Source organism: Hyaena hyaena, unplaced genomic scaffold (assembly GCF_003009895.1).
Source record: "Hyaena hyaena isolate Hyena2069 unplaced genomic scaffold, ASM300989v1 scaffold_20, whole genome shotgun sequence".
NCBI lineage: Eukaryota > Metazoa > Chordata > Mammalia > Carnivora > Hyaenidae > Hyaena > Hyaena hyaena.
Genome location: NW_024080652.1, coordinates 5,373,644 through 5,389,135, shown reverse-complemented (window position 1 = coordinate 5,389,135; position 15,492 = coordinate 5,373,644). Strand labels below are relative to the sequence as shown.

At 44.8% G+C, this 15,492-nt stretch overlaps 1 protein-coding gene across 1 annotated transcript in view; it reads right to left on the bottom strand.

Annotated features, from left to right (window-relative positions):
• Nucleotides 1-15,492, bottom strand: part of LMTK2 (lemur tyrosine kinase 2) — a 78,881-nt gene that overhangs the window by 6,152 nt on the left and 57,237 nt on the right. The window contains exons 8-11 of the mRNA XM_039226058.1: nt 13,866-13,950; nt 12,501-12,622; nt 7,479-7,628; nt 2,782-5,764 (exon numbers count right to left, since the gene is read on the bottom strand). Coding sequence (XP_039081989.1) covers nt 2,782-5,764; nt 7,479-7,628; nt 12,501-12,622; nt 13,866-13,950 — 3,340 coding nt within the window. The remainder of the gene's footprint in view (nt 1-2,781; nt 5,765-7,478; nt 7,629-12,500; nt 12,623-13,865; nt 13,951-15,492) is intronic.

The following is a 15,492-nucleotide window of genomic DNA, read 5'->3' as shown; positions in this document are numbered from 1 at the left end:
GCCAGACTACTGGCCAGTGGGGGAAACGTGCACAGCACAGGTTCGAACAATACAGCAAAAGCTTGGAACGGGGAACCCCCAGCACACACAAGGTGGCTGGAACTCACAAACCCGGACCCCAATGGGTCAATGCCTGCCAGACCAAAAATATCAGCATTCTCCTTAGAATCTAAACAAGAACAGAATCATAAACACACTAAGGATACGGTTGAAAAATCACTCTGCATCCAGCAAATCAGGGAAACCTCAATTCACAGAGGCCAATGCCAAGGTGACACAGATGCTGGGACTGTCTGAAAGCCTTTTATGAAAACGTTCCTACAAGCAACTCGAAATGAATGTTGACAGAGAAAAGTCTTGGCAAAAGAACAGATGATAAAAATAAGAACCACGTACAAATCTGAAAACAGAAAAATACGCTACCTAGAACTTAAAAATCCACTGGATGGACTCAATAGCAAGATGACAAAGAATAACTGAATCTGAAGGCGATCAAGAGAAATGATTCGTCTGAATAATGATGAAAACAGACCCTGGAGAAAAAGCCAATAGGCCACAGACACGTAACGGTCTGATCCAGGAGCACTAGAGGAGGGAACCCAGAGTGTGACCAAAGAAAGCATTTGGGGAAATAATGGCTGAAAATTTCTCCAATCTGGTGAAAGTCATAAAACTACAGATTCAAGATGCTCAGCAAATTTGAGACGGAGTAAACTCAAAGAAATCCATGCTCACGATCAAGTTGCTAAGAGGAAAAGGGAATTTTGTAAAGAAAAACGCCCTGACAGAGGCGCCTGGGTGGCTCAGTCCGTTAAGCGTCTGACTTCAGCTCAGGTCATGATCTCACGGTGCGTGGGTTCAAGCTCTGTGTTGGGCTCTGTGCTGACAGCTAGCTCAGAGCCCAAAGCCTGCTTCAGATTCTGTGTCTCCCTTTCTCTCTGACCCTCCCCTGCTCACGCTGTCTCTCTCTCTCAGAAATAAATAATAAAGCATTAAAAAAAGAAAAAGAAAAATGTCCTGACAGCAACCAGACATAATACTATTGAGAGAAGAGAGCTGTCGACTCTGAACTGTGGATTCAGAGAAAATATCCTTAAGGAGTGAGGGAAACTAAGATAATTTGTCAGTAGATTTGATTGAAAAAAAAAAAAAAAAGCCAAACTTATTCAAACAGAAGGGAAATGATACCAGAAAGATCCTGGAACATCAAAAATGAAGACAGAGAAACAGTAGGGCCTGTCTGGATAAGCAGAACCCAATTTGTCTCCTTCTGAGTTTCTTAAAATACACTTGATCACTGGAAACACTGATCACGCAGAGCACCATCTGACAGGCTTTCAGTGTAAGCACGTGGAATAAACCAGACAGTAGTAATGAAGTTTGTGCTTTCCACTGGAAATGGCACTGTACTGATCTAAGTAGATCGTGACAAGTTATGTATATTTTAGTCCCCTAGACCATGATAAAAGCTACTAAGATACACAGTAAAAAATGCAATGATAATTTGAAAGGTAATATTAAAAAGTGCTTAAATTGCCAAAGAGGGCAAGAAATACGAACAGAGGAACAAACAGAAACGAATAAAATGGTATGCCACAATCCAAACAAGACTAATTTTATTAAATGTAAGTGGCCTAAAACCACCAATTAAGACAGGATTTTTCAGAAGAGATTTAAAAACCGATTTGTTATTCACAAGAAACTGAGGTCATACATCATGATACCTGCAGTACAACTGAAAGCAGAAGGGTGAAGAAAGAGATATCATGCAAATGCCGATCAAAAGAAAGCTAGAGTGGCTATACAAGTATCAGACAAGGGAATAAAGAGGGACATTCTGTCACGGTAAAAGGTCACATCAACAACAAGATTTAATGATCTTAAATGTGCATGTGGCTAACAGAGCTGCCAAACAGAGGAAGCACAAACTAACAAATGGAGACAAATGCCGAATTGCAGTTGGAGACTTCAACACCTTTCTTCTCTCCAGCCACAGATGGAACCCACCAGCCTGCAGAAAAAGCAGCAGTAGTGCAGAGGAACTGAGCACTGCCCACCATCCAGCCCTAACTGACACGCAGGCACGTTCCTTCAAGAACACGTGGAACATTCACCAAGACAGACAGTAGCCTGGCTCCAAAACAAATCTTTCTAAGTTGAAAGGAAATGACTATATGTTAACTAACTTGGATGTAAATTTTAAAAAATAAATAAAAGTAAAAAGAATAAAGGAACTGAAACCGTATCAGACATGCTCTCTGACCATAACAGACTAGAAATCAGTAACAGATACAAGAAAACCTTCAACTCGCCATCTTTAAAGAGGCTGAAATCTGAGCTCAGGCACCAGAGAGCCGGAGGGCCATGGAAGCTGCCGCTGTCACTCCCTGGTCCTGACCACAGCGATGGCCGGTAACCAGCAACTCCGGGGCTCCCTGTGGGTCATGCACTGTCCCAGCTGCACTGGTGTGCTGACTGCTACTTCCAGTTGTCGGATTTTGGAAATTTGGCCTGTAAAGCGCAGTTGACTTCGGGTCCTACTCTGCCAGGAGACCCGGAAAGGGCATCCAGGTCTCCTTCCCGTAACTGAATAGGAGTTCCCTGTCCCACCTACATTTCTGCACATCCTTGGAATTGTAACCAACCCCAAATTCCTATTTTTGATGAACCCTAAAACAGCCTGTGGCCTTAAAATGTCAATCAGAAAAACAAGGCGCACTCAAATTTCCCAACACGTTTTGGAGTTCCCAAATATGACAATGCTTGGAAGTTAACAGATACCTGGTCAAACAGATAGACTGTGACATCATCAAAAAATGTCACCGCCTTCTTTTCTTTTTTCCAGTCGTCCGGTAGCTGGTCAATGGCGACAGTGGCAGTGGGCTTCAACAGGCTCCGCAGGTGCCGCCCGTCCTCGTTGCTGAGGATCACGGGCACGGGGTGCTCGGTCTCGTCCTCCGACTCGGAGCTCAGGCTGTGCAGGTGAAACGCCCGCAGGTCTTCATCCGAGTCGTCGCTGTTCTCGTCTTCCTCGTCTGCATCCATGCCGTCCTCCGAGAGGTCCAGCATACCTGACACGCCCAGCTTCCCGAGGTACTTCCCTTCGATATCTGGCTCCTTCAGCTTGGGGCCCTCGGAGCGGTCGCACGAGGACTTCTCGGCCATCAGGTCCGCTGCGCAGCTGGGGCGCAGGGCGGCACTTGCAAAGGCCAGGAGCTCATTGGTGTTGGTTCCGGTGGAAGCGAGCGTGCAGGGGCGCTCCTCTGGTGCCTCCAAGTCCTCGCTGCTGCTCAGCTCGGAGTTCCCCAAACTCAAGGGGCTACCGCCCTCATCTTCGAGAGGCGGAGTCTGCTTGGAGACATCGCCTGGTGCCGGTTCCGACGACTCTTCGGACTCCGGGTGACCGGGACTGTGCAAAGCAGGGAGACAACTTTGGTCCGGCTGGCTGTGTCTGGTTTCCAGGCAACTGTCCGTGGCACCAGGGCTGTGCTCTGGCGCGACCGGCTCAGGCAGGGGCTGGTCCGTTACCACTACCAAGGCCGAGGCCGAGGGTCCCGGGACCCCCTCGGACTTCTTATCAGGCTCAGAGTCATTATCTGAGAAGTAAGCAGAGTCACGGTATGAGCTCTGAGAGCCAGGCGCGAAAGTCTGTGGGGCCACTTCTGTACCTCTGTGGCTGTCGGCTGCGTCCGAGATGACAATGACTGGGTTGGGGGGCGGAGTGCCAGGGCTGCCATCGCCCGCCATGGCTGCCTCTGGGGCTGAGGCACTGTCGGGGGCGGGGTGCAGAGTCCATTCTGGGGACTCCAAGTTCTCTGTCTCGTAGCCACTATCTGCAGGCTTATCAGGGGGCACGAGTTTCTGGGGAGTGTGAGAGCCTAAGGAACCCAATAAAACTTCATGAACATCCACTGAATCCAGAGAGTCCGGGGTCTCCACAGACTGTTCCGAGGTCGGAATGGGTGTTGACAAGCTCTCTTCTAAAAGGCTGTCTTGACTGGTCGAGTCTGAGGAGAGGGCGGACACCAGGCCCCCCTCCTTTGCAGCATCTTCACAGTGCCGCTCACTCCGGGAGTCCACACCTTCTGAGCTTCTCTCCAGCACGTCATCACTGTGGCAATCTTCCAAGATTGGCTGATGTTCCAGGTTCTGTTTTGATTCTGGAACACTACTTCCTATACTCACCTTATTGGCAAAAATGTCATCAGCAAGGACCGAGTCCCTTTTGGTCGGTCTCAAGGCCTCTTCACTTTGGTGGGTCAGGTCCTGGGACCCGTCACCAACGCCGTGTGTTCTGGCATCTGCTGCGAGAGTTCCTACCATGATGGTCTCAGGGCCTGGATTTATTTCTTGGCAGAGACAGTCTTCGCGGCCACGGACATCCGGGCCTGTGGGTTCTCCGGGCTTCCGGAGGGTGTCTGGAGGGAAGCAAGGAGATGCCCCTTCTGTCTCCAGTGAGGTAGGAGGGACCTGCACTTCTGGGGAAGACCGTAACGAGGTGTTCAAAGTGTTGTCCTCAAGCGCGACATCTGTATCTTCTCCCTTTGTGCCGAGGCTTTCCTGCAGCAAGGGAAAGGCTGCTTTAGTCTCGGCAAACTTAACTTCAAGGTCTAAAGAGTTTCTATGTGGAGTTTCTAATATCGTTTCGGTGAAGCCAGCGTTTTTAAGTTCTGTTTGAAGATCATTAATATGTTCTTTGTTGGACAGGGAGTCTTTTAGTAAGTTTTTCTCTTGAAGAAACAAAAAGTTTGCTGATAACTCTTGAACGTTCAGTGGATCAAAATTATCTTGGTGTATAAGGGTTTCTGATAAGCAAAGAGGCTCGCAGTCAAAAAGCTTACGGGGGTTTTCCTTCTCAAAGTGGCATGTTATGACGGACTCTCTGGAGTCATCCAGACTTGAACTTAAAGCGGTCTGCTTCAAGTCAGTTTGAACTCCGTTTAGTTCCATTAAGTCAAATATTTTTTGGTGACTGGGCAAGTCCTCTGATTTGTCAAGATCGCTAAATATACTGTTGAAAGGGCTCTCAGGGCCCCTGGGGACCTGTACGTCCTCGGGTGCACTGGAATCTTTGGGGTCTGTACTGCTCTGGAAGAAATCCTCATCTGTACTGGACTCCTCTAATTCAAGGTTCCTGAGTGTCAGGAACTGGGGCGCCTCCTCGCTTATCCTTTCTGGGTTATCCATTTCAGTGGTGAGCAGTGCAGGTGGGTAATCAAGCTCCAAGTTGCTACCGCTTTTTTCTTCCAACTGGATGTAATAGTCGCTTCCAACAGAAAGGTTGTGGGCATCAAAAACAGGAACCACTCCGGGGGCCCCGCGGGGCACATCCTGGCCACTGTCATCTTGTTTCCCCGGCCCAGGATCTGAAAGTGAACTCTCAAAAACTTCGACTGGAAAGAAGATGCTTGTGTAGGACAAGGCTTCGTCCGGGGGACCCCGACTGCGCTCATCAAAGTGGTCATGCTTAGCTGCCTCCCAGACATACTCAAAGCTCAGGCCCTGGCTGGTCTCAGTCACGGTGAGGACCTCCTCCATCTCACGGCCCAGCCGATCCCTGGCAAAGTGGTCCAGGATTGGGAACGCGGCATTACTTGAGGTGTCTCTGCTATCTGCATTTGGTTTAAGAGCATTCCACTGTTGCTCAAAGTCGACTTCGGAGTCCCTTTGGCTCTGCATCCGCAGGTAGGTGAGCAACCTATGCACATCCTCAGCCGCAGGCCTCTTGTCCGGGGACAGCCAGCAGAACTGTAAGACTTCATACCTGAGCAACAATTCAGAGGTAATTAATGGAATGAAGGTAAACTGCTTTAAAATAAGAAAGGACTTCACAAGGCCTCCTAAGCCAACTCGGCACCTCGGAAGTTTCTATGCTATAATTACTGTCAACCACACGAAGGACCTTGGTTCATGGTGAAAGAGACTGTGGTGGAAGAGGAAATGAAGAAATATAAACATCAGGCCTACTAATTTTCTGTGTTCCCAGGACATTTCCCAGTACCAGGGTTTGTCATTTTCCGAGTGTTTAGCCAGTGACTTATCCCCTGAATTTAGAAACAGCTTTAATGTGATCTCCTCTTTAAAAAATTGCCAAAAGTGTTCTGTGAAGAATGCACTTGTCTTGCATGTTTAGGTTTACTCACTTTATTTTGTAAGAATTCTCAGAGACAAATGCAGTTGTAACTGACCTCTAATTCTCCTACCCGATAAAAAGTAACACTATAATCTTATGTAGGACATGGTTTCCTTAGATCATGAAAGTGGCTGAAAGTGGAGGGAAACCGCAGAAAATGAAGTCCAAAGAGAGCAAGCAGGAGCTGGGTCTTTGAAGGGTTGGCTGGATAGAGCCAACATCTTACAGTAGAGCCATGAACAAAAGGGAAGACAAAGCCAACTTTCAAGTATTAACTGTACACAGTATACGTCAAGTTATTCTGGGTGAGACAGTGCGAGCAGCTTGGGGAGCTGAGCAATGCCTACATGGGGTTGCCACGCTGCATAGGCAATGCCTACTGGGCAGGTAGTGGTGTAGACGGAGGCTTAGAAAGAGGTGAACGTGATCCTGACTGCAAATGGAGTAAGAACTGGTCTGAAGACTAATAAGAAGTAAATTTGTTTTGCAAATGTCAACATGCACTATGCAAATTAGCTTCCTCTGCCAATTTAAATTTAAATATTATCCTTCCTATGCTCTTTTCTCACATATTAGGTATCACTTACAAAAACAGCCTCATTTTTAAAAAGTTTATTTATTTTTGAGAGACATAGAGTGTGAGTGGAAGAGGGGCAGAGAGAGAGGGAGACACAGAATCCGAAGCAGGATCCAGGCTCTGGGCTGTCAGCAGAGCCCGAAGCGTGGCTCGAACCCATGAACTGTGGGATCATGACCTGATCCGCAGTTGGATGCTCAACCGACTGAGCCACCCAGGCAACCGCAAAATAGCTTCATTTTATAACAATTCCACAATAGGAGACTCCCTTAATATTGACTTTTCTAATTGCTTTAGACTTCACATTTTCTCTTATTGCACAGAATAAATTCCTACCTGTTCTACACATTTTTTCCAAAAATAACATTAACATTTAAAAAATATGTTAATTCTAAAATCAGTGGTCAATAATACACAAATCTTGGCTTTTCACAACATTTATCACTTAAAAATGGGGAATATACTGGGGTGTCTGGGTGACTCAGTAGGTTGAGAGTCCAACTTTGATTTTGGCTCAGCTCATGATCCCAAGGTCATGGGATCAAGCTCCGTGTCAGGCTCCTTAATGAGAGCCTGCTTAAGATTCATATTCTCTCTCTCTCCCCACTCCTCTCCTCTGCCCCTTCCTCCAGTGGTGCTCCTTCTCTAAGATAACCAAAAAATAAAAATAAACAAACAAATGAATACAAACAGGGACTACACAACTAACACCCACAGAGGATGTCCTCACCTTCTGAGGACCACAAAACGTAAAGTGGAGCTACCTACCATCTGTCAGAATAAGGCTGCTCCAGCTGGGGCTTAGGGAGTTTTGTGTCTCTCTCTCGAATGACCTGATTGAGAACATCTAAGTTGGAGAGGTCGGAATAAGGCTGAGCAGCATTATCGAAGAGCTCCCAAAGCGTCACACCCAGGGACCTGTGGCAAAGAGAAAAAGGTCATTTCTTCCTCTCTTTAGATGTTGAGTCTTTAACACCCACATTTTTATTTGTACGTTCATTAGTGACTTTAAGAACAAGGTGTGTACTGAAAAGGTTATTACAGATAGCTCTTTAATGTGATTTTTTTAAAAAGCCATCTTCAATACAATGAGGACACGTTTGCCTCCTTGCATTTGCTATTGGGTACTCCAGAAGTTTGGGCCAACGCAAAAAAGAAAAAACTAAGCAGATAACAGGCATGATTATAGAGAAGAGCTAATGTAACTGTCAACTTTGAAACTCAAGAAATTTTTTGAAAGATCTTTAGAATGACTTTAAGAGTCATGGTGAGATACAAGATAAATATCCTGAGGTGGACCAAAAAAAAAATCCCACTCCTGACAGTAGTAAACAGTTGCGTTTTGTTGCTGGTATGAAGGAACCCCTTCCCACCCTTCTGCCAGCTACCTGTGTGCCAGAGGAGGCCACCCACCTGAGCCTCCCCGTGCCGCCAGTTACGCGGCTGTGACCACGGGCAGAAGGCAATGCCCCTTCCTGGCACCTGTCCCTCTCCCTCACGCCAAGTCCTCTGTTGCCACGGACGCAGCCTCTGCGGCTCTGTGAGACGTGCACTTACTCTCCACCTCCTCTACGCAGTCTGTGTCTCTACCCCAGCGCTCACTGCCCTGGGTTGTACAGCAGGACCTCCTCGTTACTGCATTGGCTCCCAGACCTGGCTGGCTACCTGTGTCATCTGGGAATACACAGGTACTTAGGACCCACCCTTGTCCCCAGACTCTCAGTTGACAATGTAGGTATAGCCTAGGAAGCTGCATTTAAAGGGGCACCTGGGTGGCTCGGTCAGTCAAGCAGTCAAGCGTCCGACCTCGGCTCAGGTCATGATCTCATGGTTTGTCAGTTTGAGCCCCACATAGGACTCTGCACTGACAGTGCAGAATCTGCTTTGGATTCTCTCTCTTTCTCTCTGCCCTTCCTCCACTCGCGATTTCTTTTTCTCTCAAAATAAGTACATTAAAAAAAAAAAAAAAAAGGTTCCTAGTGACTCTAACGTCCAGCCACGTTTGGGCATCGATGGTTTACAAGGGCTTGGATTGATGCCTCTAGAATGTTTGCTTGAATAATAAACTGATTGAATAAATAAGTTTATTATTTGACCTTGTATAGTACAATATAACTTATGAGTTAATTTCCCTATGCTAACTTCACAAACCAGTGACAGGAATCAGCATATTCAGGATCTAAGTTGAGAGATCACTTCTATCAGAGGAAACAAAATAGACACCAAGCTCACAACTCAATTCAAGAAGTAAGACTCACCTCCTCCCTGGCACTGACTTGCCAGAGGCAGAGGGTCGTTCTAGATACAAAAGAAGTTTAAGACACTATGGATGACTTTAGGGAGTCAGTCTACAATTTAACTGAGGAAAATAAGAAATTCACATGAAACCCAAAGGTAGTATATGATTAATGACAAAAGGAGTGTTATCACTGCCACGGTTGGTGTGACCTTGGGCATATAACCCTACCTGTCTCAATTCCTCAAATCCCTAATTTAAAACTCCCTCTCCCTCCCCCAAGACCAAAACCAAACCCCTCACCAGCCCCCAGCTCACTCTATTCTTCAGAAAACATGAAGCATGGGCTTTCTCAACTCCCCACCCCCCACTTCTAATATCTTTCCATCTCCCCTCCTCATCTCCTCAGACAGGCCACAGAGAAGATGAGACATTGTCTCCTCAGCAAGTTCTGTCCCTGCCCCGGAGCTCTCTGCGCTACGCCGTGCGGTCTCCTCACGGATGACAGCCATCGGTCACTGCCTCTCACCCTGAGCTACTGAATTCTTCACCTTGAACTGGCTCTTGCCTCCTTGAGTACCACTGGCCTCTTCCTTCTGGGGAGAATAACATCCTGTAGGGTCTTATCCCCTCTTCCAGCAAATTCTCTGAGAGAGGTCCCTCTCGTTCAGTCCCAGCACAGGGCAGCGTGGCCCCTGTCGCAGGCTGGCGTTGGCACTACTGCCAGCCCTACCGCTAGAGAGACTTCTCATAGTGTCAGAAACAAGGGGCGGGGTCTGTGTCTGAGGACGCAGGCTAAGCTTTCAGGCTGAACACCCTGCTAGGAATATTGGAAAATTTGGACAAAATATTAAAATTATCTTTTTAAAGGCATCAAAAATGGTATAAGATAGTGTGGAATTACCTGGGAAAACTCTAGAACTTGAAGAGCTAAGGAGAATATACTAAAACCACCTTTGAGGGGCCCCTGGGTAGATGAGTCAGGTGAATGTCTGACCCTAGATTTTGGCTTAGGTCATGATCTCATGGTTTGTGGGATTGAACCCCACGTCAGGCTCCATGCTGTCAGCACTTGGTATTCTCTGCACCCCTTTTTCTGTCACTCCCCCCAAATAAATAAACTTAAAAAATTAGAAGGGCACCTAGGTGGCTCAGTCGGTTAAGCATCTGGCTTTGGCTCAGGTCATGATTTTACAATTCGAGGGTTTGAGCCCCCTGACCAGCTCTATGCTGACAGTTTCAGAGCCTGGAGCCTGCCTTGGATTCTGTGTCTCCCTCTCTTTCTGCTCCTCCATCACTCATGCGCTCTCTCTCTCTCTAAAACAAACATTAAAAAAAAAAAAAAAATAGAACCACCTTTGAGCTGGTGCATTTGCTGAAAAACAGAACTTGGGCTTTTGTGGTCTTGGTTTACAAGGCTCAATGGGGATGGTGTGGGTGGTAAATGGGCCAAAGCTCTGGGCCTGCCCAAGGTAAAGGGAATCACCGAGAGACTGCCTCACTGTAAAAATAAGCCTGCCCCTCCCTCCCTCCAGGAGCCTGAAAGGCAAGCTGACTCATCTGCTGAGGGGCTCTGACTGTGTCAGTGTATGTGTGTGTGTGAGAGTGTGTATGTGTAAGGGAGGGGTTGGTCCCTAACAAGCTGAACCACAGAGCTGGCCCGTGACTGGATCTGCAGCCCAAATTCACACCACCTGAGTGGTAAAAGAAACCTTAAGCTGAATACGTAAAACCGTGGAGTGGCATAGTTCCCTTACATGGCAGAACACCCCAGCACCCGACACAAGTTAAGTAAATGCAGATCCTCTCTGGGGGAATGCTCCTCAATTCTAGGTTCCCAAGATCCTCACCCCAAGAAACAAGGCAGCATCAAGAACCAGCAAGATCAAATCTGCAAAGACTTCAGATACTGGAATTATCTGATATGGAACATAATCCCATTGTTAAAAACACTGGGACAGGTTTGAAAAAAATCAAATTGACTTCCTAAAACTGAAAAGTCAATAGCTGAACTATAAAACTTAGTAGACAGATTTAACAGAAGAATAGACACAGCTGAAGAGAGAATTTTACGAAGAGAAAGAATTATCAGCTGGAGCACAGGTCTCGAAAATTATCTTGAGTGTGGCACAGAGAATCAGAGAATATATAGAGGAGAGATTAAGAGACAGAAGGCCGAGCAAGAAGGCAGAAACACACGTCTCATTAGACTTCTCAAAGGACAGAAATGGAGCAGGGGCAGTACTTGAAGGGTAAGGGCAGAGGACACCACCAACCTACATATTTGAAAAAGCCAAATAAATCCCAAGCAGAAAAAACATAAGAAATCCACACCCATACACATCAGAGCAAAACTACAAAAAAAAAAAAAAAAAGAGAGGAGGGGTTTAAAAGCAGCCAGAGAGAAAAAGTCACATTACCTTCAAAGAGCTTAGGTAGACTTACAGCTGACTTCTCAATAGCAACAATGGAAGCCAGAAGACAGTAGAATGATCTCTTCAATATGCTGAGAGAAAGTAACTGTCATCAAGTAAAAATATATTTCAAAAATGAGGACAAAATAAAGGTATGTTCAGATGTATAAAAAACTGAGGGTCTGTTACCGGCAAGCCCTCACTACAGGAAATTCTGAAGGGCGTACTTCAGACAAAAAGCTAGACAGAATGTCTGAGATTTAAAAAAGAAAAAAAAAAAGGAAAAAGAAAAGAAAAAAGAACAAAGAGCAAAGAGATTTGATTATGTGGATAAACCTAAACAAAAATATGCTAAAAACAACAACAACAATAATGTCTTGTTAGGGTAAAAGAAAGAAAAATGCCCAACAATTATAACATACATTGTGTGCGTGCATGTGCACACACGCGTGTGGGGGGAGTGTATAGTTAAACCAAGTTAAAGTATGTTAAAGTATCCTGAGGTCCTTGCATTGTTCAGAAAGGCCCAAAACATAATACTAGACTAAAATAAGTGGAATGCACGTGTTATAACTTCTAGGGTAGCTTTTAATAAAAGTACAGGACTAGAGTATACAGCTCCCAAACTAACAGGAAAAAGCAGTTAAAAAAAAATCAATCCAAATGAAGGCAGGAAAAGGAAAAGAAAATAGAAAAGGCAGGATAATATCACAAAAAAAATGTATATATAAATTAATAAACCTGTAACAGAAATGGTTAGTCAAAGATGTAGACATATTATTTTTTCAGCTTCCATTAAATTGATCTCCTATAAATCACTGTATTACATACTGGTCCAAACTTCTGTTTTTTTCATTCACTTCAATAAATATTTAAAACATCTATGATACTGTAGGCCCTACAGTTGACAAAGAAAACAGATCAGGTTCCTGTTTTTATCGACCTTATTAAACGGGTAAGAGAAAAGTTAATGATTTAATCACAATTGTGATAATTGCTAGGATAAACTGTCTTTTTCACACCATCAGGCACTCCTATGTTCCTACCTCTTATTCAGTTATTTTTCCTTAAGTACTCAAGGAGAAAAAAGTTAGGCGTTTGCTACGCAAAAGTCGAATGGAATGGTAGATCCATACATACCAGATATTACTATACTTCGTCTGATCTGCAGTTAGTAGTCTGTCTTGAAAGCTGGTTACTAGTTCTGGAGCAGTCCATCGCAGAGGGAAAATTTTTTTATCATCTGTTTCAATATAATCCTCCTGTTTTATTAGAAAGCATATAGAATTTTTAATTCTATTATACTTTTTAGTGAGTCAATGATTTAATAAACCAGGTCATTCTCAGAAAACATATACTCAACCCAAAAGACATATCAGAAAAAGAAGTGGTTGTGAAGAGAGATTTTCTGTGTGTGTGTGTGTGTGTGTGTGTGTGTGTGTGGTTTTTCTCTGAAGCCTCCCGGGCTCCACGAGTTGCTCTCTGAGCCTTGAACACTCACTTAGTCATCCTTCCTGGAAAAGGAAGGTATGCCACATCTGATGCACAGAAAACAGGCTCTGAGCACAACATCCTGTAAAATGTGCCAGGCCTTATGCCCCCAGTAGGGCAGCCTACGGTCACTGAACACGAGCACGGACTTTGAGAATGACACAGACTAGGCCGTAAGTCCGGGCTCAACCACGCATCAGCTGGCTGGCTGACTCTGCGCAAGCAACAGATATGCTAAGCCTTTTTCTTCATCTGTTACATTTACGGTGAGGATTAAATGAGATAATGCCAGCAACTACTTCGTGCTGCCTAGTAGCAACAAGGGCTCGAGACATTAGAGGTACTGTGTAGACAAATAACCAACTTGTACTTGCATAATGCACTTTGGTTACAAAATACTTTGAAAACATGAGTCCGGGGTCCTCACAAGAGCCTGTAAGACAGAACAGATATGACCCTCGTGTCACGGCTGATGGCGAGGGGCCAGGGCAGTCATATTCTCTGCCCCATGTCATGCCGCCTCATGCAGCTGGGCTACACAAAAACAAGTGAAAACCTCAACTACTCCTTATTTTCTTAGGGGATATATTTATAGCAGTATAAAAATCTAAATTCCAACCTTATTCAATCTGGGACAAAATTTTACTGGAGAAATACTGCTATGACATGCACAGTACATTTTTTGATATAGGTGGTCATGAATTATTGCCCAGGGTTCATGCTAAAATTTATTATGCGCCATCAAATGATATCAATTACACTGTGTAACAAAGCCTTTTTACACAAAGCCTTTGGAGAGCTTCACAAAACCTCTCAGCACAGAGCCACTCATTTAGATAAACCGCACATCAGAAGCCAACAATACCATTAAAATGAACAAACCTCTCCCCAGAAAGGCAACGTAACCAAGACTCTTACTCTCCTTCGACAAACAGGGTAGCATTTGTGTTATGACCACCTTGTGACTATGAAATCAAATCTGCTTCAGGAGAGAATCTTTAAACCTCAGCTCACCTTGTACCTGCTGAGTCCTATCCCATAATCTCCCACTTTCACATTTAGATCCGAGGTAAGGAAACAATTCCGCAGGGCTAAATCACTGAAAACAGAAAGAGGGACATGAGCACAAGGACAAGGGGAACCCGCACACAGGACAACGTGACCCCAAACTGGCTATGAAGAAACCTTTCTCTACGAAGCAGAGTGGTGTGTTGGGCTCCCTGGATCCATAACGTTTTTAAGTTCTTTTTTAATGGGAAAGGGATTATATATCACATTGTTCATTACTTAAGTCCCTGGAGATGATCAGATTGTTTTACAAACAACTGCTAAGGTTAAATGCTGACCATATCTTTACCCTGTGCTGTATCAATACCAGACTGATGGCTCATTTCCCACTGTTTTAAGAGTGACCAAGAATTTTAAAACACTATGGGCTAAATTGTCTGAATAGTTTTTATAATAATTTATATTACTTGAGTAACAGTCTAGTGGTAGTCTGTTTACTAGTAGTAAAATGAATAAAGTTATAACTTCAAGCACCTAAAATTAATCCACATTATTAAAAATGTTTGCTTTTTAACTTCTTTTTCAAAGACATGTGAGCATTCTAAGGAGGCCCTTTCCAAATTACTTCTTGCAAACCTCGCCTCTCCGCAGCTAGGTAAAGAGCACCTTTTCAGGACTTGCTTAAAACAGTTCATTTATATACCTTATTTAAAAACATGTTAATTCTCAGAAACACATATGCTGAAAAATAAAAACTACTTTTTCTAAAGGAACTTTCCATATAGACAACAGAGTTAATGCTTCTGATTTTGGCATAAACCCCCTTTTTTATTTTTTAATCTTTTTAAATCATCATTTGGCATAGGAATTAAAAAATCCACTAAGTCAAGACAGAAAAGCATATCGAATTTACGGTTTCAAATCATAAAGTTGTCAAAACCTGGCTTTCTGTAGTCCAAGATTCCAAACGCTTGTCTTCGTCTGACTGTAGAAGACAACCCTATAGTGATTACACCCTTCTCTTCAACGCTGCCCCGTGGGGAATAGGACACTGGCGAGGCTGGTGAGGCGCCTGGGGGGCGGCCTGGTGACCACAGCACTGATTCAGGCACACATCAGTGCCTAATGTCTATAAAGCGCTCACTCTGCATTGGCATTTCTCTGAGCCCCATCCATGTATTGACACGTTTACTCTTCACTACAAAACTATGAGGTGGACGCTATCATGTTCCTTATTTACAGATGAGGAAATAGGCCGAGGAGCAAAGGAACTCAGCAAGGGCTGCAGAGCCAGCGAGGGGCCGTCTCCACTGGTAACTGCCGGCGACAATGCGCCAGGTCAGCAAGCAGAGAGCTGTTCCATGCGTACGGCTGGTCCTTGATGAACAGGTGCCAACCGACACTTCCAGCTGATTATGTTCAACTCCTCTCTACGCCATGTTTACTAAGGGTCATTTTCACAGCGTCCATTCAGAAGCTTTCAGGCCTGTGGTATCTGGGAGCCACAGAGACACTCCCAATCTTTCTTTTCTTTCTTTCTTTTTTTTTTTTTAATGTTTATTTTGAAGGTGAGAGAGCGAACACATGCATGGGTGAGAGGCAGAGAGAGAGGGTCCCAAGCAGGCTCCATGCT